Source organism: Sitophilus oryzae, unplaced genomic scaffold, assembly GCF_002938485.1.
Source record: "Sitophilus oryzae breed Bouriz unplaced genomic scaffold, Soryzae_2.0 scaffold_476_pilon_pilon, whole genome shotgun sequence".
Lineage (NCBI taxonomy): Eukaryota > Metazoa > Arthropoda > Insecta > Coleoptera > Curculionidae > Sitophilus > Sitophilus oryzae.
Window position 1 is genome coordinate 710,872 of NW_022147058.1, and position 8,876 is coordinate 719,747.

At 39.7% G+C, this 8,876-nt stretch overlaps 1 protein-coding gene across 1 annotated transcript; it reads left to right on the forward strand.

Moving 5' to 3' along the window:
* The first annotated feature begins 7,865 nt into the window (after positions 1-7,865).
* LOC115886243 lies at positions 7,866-8,591 on the forward strand. The gene has a single exon (XM_030905330.1). It carries the CDS (start codon positions 7,866-7,868, stop codon positions 8,589-8,591), a length of 726 nt encoding a protein of 241 aa, XP_030761190.1.
* The last annotated feature ends 285 nt before the right edge of the window (positions 8,592-8,876 follow it).

Sequence of the window (8,876 nt, forward strand, 5' to 3'; positions counted from 1 at the left end):
GAAAAATGTAGAGATGTGTAAAAATGTTGTTTTGTCATAATATCGATACTATTACTGACTATTAAGGTCGATTTATAAACTAGACGTTGCCGTTAACGGACTAACCAGAGAAGAACAAGCGTTGCAGTTCTTGCAGTCCATAGGAGATGAATTACCGAAAATCGCTTCTAAGAGACCACCTCGTACGAACAATTCCCTGTACAAACTTTCACCCCTAAATTTCACCTTCTCAAATTAATTTCCAAAAAACTTTCCTGAGAACTCACTTTAACTCAAGGGACCACCTCTATGCAAAATTATTGCAAAGATGTCCTGGCAAAATTATTGCCAGAACGAATTTTACATAAAACTTGTACCTACAAATTGTCACCCCTAGTTTTACCCCCTTAAGGAATTCATTCCGAAAATCGTTCTAACTATTAGTTACGCTACATAAAAGGAATCTCTGTGCAAATTTTCATACACCTAGGACAGATTTTTTTCTAAACCTCCAGCCCCCATTTCACCCCCTTAAAGGACGAATTTCGAATTCGAGTAATTCCCCTAGGAGATGCAAGACCTTGTCGTTGATGGGGAAGCTCCTGGTCAGGTGCTGAGGGGAATCACCTGTAGCACTTTGGCTTGGTCTAAGAAGCATCTCACTCATCGTCTTGTCTCTGGCTGTAGTGTCGTGGCCAGGGAATTGCACCAAGACATATAACCAGGCACCTTCTACTGTCTGTGGTCAAGTCTCGCGGGTAGAGGATATGGGGGGTCTTGGCTTAACCGCCCGGACCAAGAAGAGACAACCCATAGAGACAACCTCACCAAAAAAGCTAAATCCTACGATGGTGGGACCAGGTCAAAGGGATGCGTGGCTACACAGAGACTAGCCTCTACTGGTCTCAACCTTGGGGCACCAGGGGGCATCCCATTATTTACCTCTTACTTCTACATGCGTGGCTCTGTAGAAGTGGACCGACTAACCCTAGCTACTCGTGGGAACACTATGAGATCAAACAATCATAAAAAACACCACCGGTGAAGCTGTGGGGAAACCCCTTAGTAACACTGTAGAATGTAGAATGAGTGGGAGAGGGATTAATTACTGCGACCTTACAGATCTATTGTGTCCCCCTTTCTTGAGTTATAACTCATCATACAGTCCCAGGGCTTTGACAAAAGCCAGTATCTTGGACGGTTTTATAGAGGGTAGTTCTCCATCCCCAATATCAGTCGTACCAAAGTTCATGGTACGAATGGTTGTCGTCTCGGCGCACTAAATGATGAGGTGTACTGGTGTTTTCCCACTTTCCCCACAGAATCTGCATTCGCCATTTCTTCTTAATTTCAATCTACTGAGGTGTTCATTGAGGAGACAGTGTCCTGTTAAAAACCCCGTGACAATCCGAAGATTGTTCTTACTTAAACCCAGGAAGATCTGTGATTTTTCTTGATCGTAAGCCCTCGGAAACTTCTTCGAGAGTCTTAGACCGTTGCAAAATTCCCATTCCAGGTTGCGAATGGAGTCTTCCAAGTTCTTGAGGTCCGCCTTGAGTTGGTTACCACTTGGAAAGCAAAACGGTTCTGGTCCAGTTAGTGGAGTGTTTGCTCCTTTTCTAGCTAGATCATTTGCTTTTTCATTGCCTTCTATCCCTAGGTGAGCAGGCACCCAGAGTAGGAGGACTTTGTTTTCTCTGCCTAATTTATTCAGCTTTTCTATGCATTCTTTGACAAATTTCGAATTGATTGATACTGAGTTGATCGCTTTTAACGCTGCTTTACTATCAGATAAGATGGCTATTTCATGTTTTCGATAGTTCCTATCTAAGATAAGTTGTACGCATCTTCGATAGCGTAGATTTCTGCCTGTAGGATGCTAGGATAGGTGCCCATTGGTTCGGAGTATTTAGTTCTCCGTCATAGATGTCAACTGTCAACGGCAACAAGCGGCGGAAAGTAACCACAGCTAGTTATTTATTTTATGAACCACAGCACAAAAAGAAAAATGTAGAGATGTGTAAAAATGTTGTTTTGTCATAATATCGATACTATTACTGACTATTAAGGTCGATTTATAAACTAGACGTTGCCGTTAACGGACTAACCAGAGAAGAACAAGCGTTGCAGTTCTTGCAGTCCATAGGAGATGAATTACCGAAAATCGCTTCTAAGAGACCACCTCACGAACAATTCCCTGTACAAACTTTCACCCTAAATTTCACCTTCTCAAATTAATTTCCAAAAACTTTCCTGAGAACTCACTTTAACTCAAGGGACCACCTCTATGCAAAATTATTGCAAAGATGTCCTGGCAAAATTATTGCCAGAACGAATTTTACATAAAACTTGTACCTACAAATTGTCACCCCTAGTTTTACCCCCTTAAGGAATTCATTCCGAAAATCGTTCTAACTATTAGTTACGCTACATAAAAGGAATCTCTGTGCAAATTTTCATACACCTAGGACAGATTTTTTTCTAAACCTCCAGCCCCCACCCCTTTAAAGGACGAATTTCGAATTCGAGTAATTCCCCTAGGAGATGCAAGACCTTGTCGTTGATGGGGAAGCTCCTGGTCAGGTGCTGAGGGGAATCACCTGTAGCACTTTGGCTTGGTCTAAGAAGCATCTCACTCATCGTCTTGTCTCTGGCTGTAGTGTCGTGGCCAGGAATTGCACCAAGACATATAACCAGGCACCTTCTACTGTCTGTGGTCAAGTCTCGCGGGTAGAGGATATGGGGGTCTTGGCTTAACCGCCCGGACCAAGAAGAGACAACCCATAGAGACAACCTCACCAAAAAGCTAAATCCTACGATGGTGGGACCAGGTCAAAGGGATGCGTGGCTACACAGAGACTAGCCTCTACTGGTCTCAACCTTGGGGCACCAGGGGCATCCCATTATTTACCTCTTACTTCTACATGCGTGGCTCTGTAGAAGTGGACCGACTAACCCTAGCTACTCGTGGGAACACTATGAGATCAAACAATCATAAAAAACACCACCGGTGAAGCTGTGGGGAAACCCCTTAGTAACACTGTAGAATGTAGAATGAGTGGGAGAGGGATTAATTACTGCGACCTTACAGATCTATTGTGTCCCCTTTCTTGAGTTATAACTCATCATACAGTCCCAGGGCTTTGACAAAAGCCAGTATCTTGGACGGTTTTATAGAGGGTAGTTCTCCATCCCCAATATCAGTCGTACCAAAGTTCATGGTACGAATGGTTGTCGTCTCGGCGCACTAAATGATGAGGTGTACTGGTGTTTTCCCACTTTCCCCACAGAATCTGCATTCGCCATTTCTTCTTAATTTCAATCTACTGAGGTGTTCATTGAGGAGACAGTGTCCTGTTAAAACCCCGTGACAATCCGAAGATTGTTCTTACTTAAACCCAGGAAGATCTGTGATTTTTCTTGATCGTAAGCCCTCGGAAACTTCTTCGAGAGTCTTAGACCGTTGCAAAATTCCCATTCCAGGTTGCGAATGGAGTCTTCCAAGTTCTTGAGGTCCGCCTTGAGTTGGTTACCACTTGGAAAGCAAAACGGTTCTGGTCCAGTTAGTGGAGTGTTTGCTCCTTTTCTAGCTAGATCATTTGCTTTTTCATTGCCTTCTATCCCTAGGTGAGCAGGCACCCAGAGTAGGAGGACTTTGTTTTCTCTGCCTAATTTATTCAGCTTTTCTATGCATTCTTTGACAAATTTCGAATTGATTGATACTGAGTTGATCGCTTTTAACGCTGCTTTACTATCAGATAAGATGGCTATTTCATGTTTTCGATAGTTCCTATCTAAGATAAGTTGTACGCATCTTCGATAGCGTAGATTTCTGCCTGTAGGATGCTAGGATAGGTGCCCATTGGTTCGGAGTATTTAGTTCTCGGCTCAAATACTCCGATCCCTGTTCTCGCATTGGTTTTGGAAGCATCAGTATACCAAGTTATGGTATGGTCTTTTAACTCCTGGGCAGACGTTTCTCTCTTCCAATCATTTTTATTGCTCAATACTATATTGAGATGTTTCTCAAAGTTGTACGTTCTTGGCATATCGTCCACTGGGAGTTGCAGGAGTGGTATTTCCTTTCTGAGGAAGCCCCTGATCTGACAATTCTCCCAGTACTGATTCCGTTAGTAACCATTCTAATCATTGTCGCATTGGCATAGCTACCAATGACAATGTGCAATGGTGTTAGATCTAGAATGACGTCCCTTGCTGCTGTTGGACAGGTTCTCATGGCTCCTGTGATGCAAACGCATGCTGGTCTCTGGACTTTGCACAGATTTAGCCTTACCGTCCGTTGCTCTAGTTTTGTGTACCAGGCAAATGCTCCATAAGTAATCATGGGCCTTACTATCATGGTATACATCCAGCCCAAAATGTTAGGGGAGCAGCCCCATCTATTTCCGACCAGTCTTCTGCATATCATGAGAGCCTTTGTGGCTATGCTGGTAGTGTTCTTAATATGCCTGTTCCACAGGAATTTACTGTCCAGGGTTATTCCCAGATATTTAACTTCCTGTGATGGCAGTATTTCCTTTCCATCTAGTTGGATTCTTTTCGAGTTTTTCAGACTTCGCTTTCTGGTGAATGGCACTATCGCGGTTTTGTCTGAGTTGATACTCAGCCCGATAGTCCTGCACCATCTCTCAGCGATGCGGAGTCCTCTTTGGATAATATCACACAGGGTGCCTTTTCATGTTTCCCCCGAGCGATCATGACTATGTCATCTGCATACCCAATGCAGTGTATTCCCGCTAGAGTTAGTTCGTCTAGTAGTTCATCCACTACCAAGCTCCACAGCAAAGGGGAGGTTACTCCACCTTGTGGAGTTCCTTGCGTTGGTTTAACAGGTACAATTTTCGTGCCCATCTGAGCCTCTGCTGTTCGTGTTGGCAGCATTTCCCAAAACCAGCGAATAATAGTTCTGTGCACCCCCCTTGTGTCTAGAGATCGCCTGACCACCTTATGTGGTATATTGTCAAACGCCCCCGCAATATCCAAGAAGGCACAAATTGCTGTTTCTTTGCTATCCAGACTTGTCTGTATTAGCTCCGTTAATTGGTACAGAGAAGTTTCTGTGGATCTGCCCCTATATGCATGCTGACTATCATGCAGTGGTTTAAGCTTTAGATGATTTTCTCCAATATGGTTGTCAACTACTTTCTCCAGCGTTTTTAGTATGAACGATGTGAGACTAATAGGCCTAAAAGACTTGGGATTTGTCCAGTCAGTTTTGCCTATTTTGGGTATGAAGATTACTTTTGCTCTTCTCCATGTGGTTGGTATATATCCCATCGCTAGACTGCTTCTTGTAATGCTTAGTAGATGGTGAGTAGCTATTTGCTGACCTTCCTTTAGAAGGGCAGGAAAGATCCCATCCACTCCTGCTGCTTTATAGGACTGAAAGGTGTCGATCGCCCATTTCAGTTTTTGTTCTGTTATTACTAGCTTGGCCACTTCTCAATCTTCCCTGCAAGGATTGTGGGGTTCAGTGGGAGCTACATGAGTATCAATAGGTATGCTACCTGGAAAGTGTGTATAAAGTAGGAGATTAGCTCTCTCTTCCTCTCCTTCCGTGTAGCTTCCGTCAGATTTCTTAAGTGCCATGTTGGAGATAGATCCACTCTTGGCCATAGCTTTGCAAAATAAAATTACACTAAATCACCACAATACACCAAAACACTTACTTTTACACTGGACGCGCGTTTCGCTAACCATGTTAGCATCATCAGCAGATGATTATAAACTATAGCTTTGTGTAGTCTAGCTGCATCAGAAGTAGAAGTGATGTTTTCGCAAAAAGTTCTAAAGTCAGACCGCTTTGCCCTTCTTATCTCCTTATTATACTCAGTTAATTTCTCGCTGTAGAGCTGCCATTCGCCACTGGATTTAGCTCTATTAAAGAGTCGTCGGACCTCCGATCTAAGATTGGCCAACTTCTTGTTCCACCAGGGCTTGTTGTTACTTTTTTGTATGCCTTTACTTGTGGGGCAACTAGATTCATATGCATCCAATATTGCACCGCTGACTTCCCTTGAGTACCATTCTAGATGCAGATGGTTTCTGGCCCTACTTGCATCTATACGGTTTAGGTTGTCTACGAGATTGGTGTTATATACGTCCCAGTCTGTTTTTCTTGGATTCTTTCGAGTTTCTGTTTGGAGTGTGATTCCTCCTAATTTGAACTCGATGATTTTGTGATCTGATAGGGAGGGTTCCGTTGAGACCCTCCAGTGTTTCACGTAACTGATTACACTAGCACTCCCGATTGTTAAATCTAATTCTTCCGCCCGCGTTTTTGTCACGAACGTGGGGGTGTTCCCTGCATTGAGAACTTCAAGATTGTATGCTAAGAGGAATTCAAGTAACACTCACCTCTAGTGTTAGTGTTAGTGCTTCCCCAACTAGCACACATATTTTATAATTTTCAACTTTCGATACTATTCTGTTTTATAATTACTTTATTACTTCTCTTCAAAAACTATTTTGTTGTATTAAAATTGCAAGTAAAATATTTTAGTTTATAAAATGATTTTGCTTTATAAGTTAGTCGTAAGAACGTTCTTAAAGCAAAAATACGGAACAGTCTTACGACAAATTTTAATTCTGTTTTATGAACGTTTATACAATTTATTTTATACGACATTTTACCTTACCGAGCAAATTTGTTTTATAATAAATTTGTACCGCAGTTACTCGACACTAGGTCATTCGTTTGCGAACATATAAAATTGTTTTATTAAAGTCATGCGAGATATTTATAAAATTATTTTATAAAAGCTTTCTTTTTGATATTATTGCCGATAACAACATATTTTACTCAGACAATACCTTTAAAAAATGGTTATATAATTAATACAAACACTGCCATAATAAAAGCCTAATGGAATAATTTTAAAACAAAAAAATAATTCTGATGATACAAAAGGATTTGATAATACATTTATAAAACATATAGACATTTTTGCACGCCAGTACTTTCTACTATATCTAGTGTGCATAATTTAAAATTATTTTGAAATGTACAGGGTGTGTCAGAAGTAAGATCCATACCATAGTTATATTTTTCCTTATGGAACACCCGGTATTTTATTGCATTTTTGGATTCTTGTACATAAAATAGGGCATTTATTATAACGGTTTAATATGTTTAAATGCTTTGGTTTTTGAGATATATAAAAATATTTAAAAATGCATGCTATAATAAAAGAGTTTGTGAACACCCTGTACACTACTTTTCAGAATTAATTCTTGTGCTGACTTTCAAGCCAAAGAAATAGACTTTACTAAAAAAATTGATTGCTTCCTTAAATGTATACAGGGGTATCAAAAATTGCTGGTCTATTTTAAATATTTATTTTACATAAAAACTTCGTTATTTCAAATGCAACACTATGTATTTTTTTTAAATAAGTCGAAGCTGATTTAAATGCTGTTTCAAACTGTATTAGGGTTTACTATACCTATCTAACTCAGATTTTGAATAAAGAGTAATTATTAAATAGAGTGGCAACGTGGCATTGTTTGGGAAATATCGTAAATTATTCTTGATCTGCAATTTTCCCGTATATCGCGAGTTGTAGTGAAAAATAATTTGAACTTTTTATTTGTATAGTGAAATTACATGTTTACAATTCGATGCTGAGGTAAAAAATCTAGAATTAAATATAAATAGTAGCAAAAACGTATAAAGAAATTTCAGGAATCTAAATCTAACTGATAAGAGAATTGAGGTATTTAGCGGTTTCTCGTTAAAATTGTTTGTGCTGTTGCCAGCTTGTGCTGAGAACAGGATATTTGGGGATTTATAAGAGCAAGGGACTTCCGATCCGTTGAGGAGAGTCTGTTCTTTTCGCAATCCCTATAATTAAAAGGAAAATAATATGGAGCAGAAACAAAAACAATCCGATATGAACGAAATAAAAGAAATGTTCGATTTTATTAGAGAAAATATGCAAGTAATGGATGGTAAACTATCCGATGTTATAAAGGAGCTGAGAGATACTAAGCTAGAAAATGCGGCGATGAAGACAGAAATTAAAGCGCAAGGAATAAAGATTGCCAATTTGGAAAGGGAGATTAGAAAGAAAAATCTGATTTTTAAAGGTATTATGGAAGATGAAAAAGAGGACTTCGAACTAACCAAACACAAGACAATTAAAATTTGTGAATCCTTGGGAATGCCTATGAAACCAGAATTTGATGTAGACCAGGTAAGAAGAATAGGCAAACAAATCCCAGGTAAACCGAGACCAATATTACTACAACTTACAACTACAAATAAGAAATTCGAAATACTAGGAAAAACTAAAGGATTAAGAGGATCTAACATATGGATTGATGATGATTACCCAAAGGAAATACAAGAAGAAAGAAAAATTCTGGTCTCCGAAATGAAAGAAGCATGGAAAAAGGGCGAAAAAGCACAACTTAGATACATCAAACTAATTATAAACGATAAGGTATATGATGCAAGCAACATAATAAATAGGGAGTCAACTAGCCAATATAATAACGCCGACAAGAAGAGAAAACCCGATATGAGGTCACCGGAAAATGATAAATTTGGAGAACAACTGAGAAAGATTACACGAACTTCAAAAAACTAGAACTAACCAATGGATTACACGGAGCAGGATTTTCGGACATGGAACTTGGCATTAAACGGACATTGAAACGAAACTTAAATGGAAAAGGGGTAACATTTGGTACGTGGAACATTCGGTCGATACATGACAAAGAGGGCGAGCTAATTAAAGAATTTGAAAACATTGACCTAGACATACTAGCTATAACTGAAACTAAAAAGAAAGGAAAACAAACAGTTGAATTACAAAATGGACATATTATACTTTGATTTTGTCGTAATCCTTGGTCGTAATATACTACAACTT

What these genes read in the sequence shown, in the direction of transcription:
- LOC115886243 (XM_030905330.1), top strand. Translation starts at nt 7,866, where the DNA reads ATGGAGCAGAAACAAAAACAATCCGATATGAACGAAATAAAAGAAATG.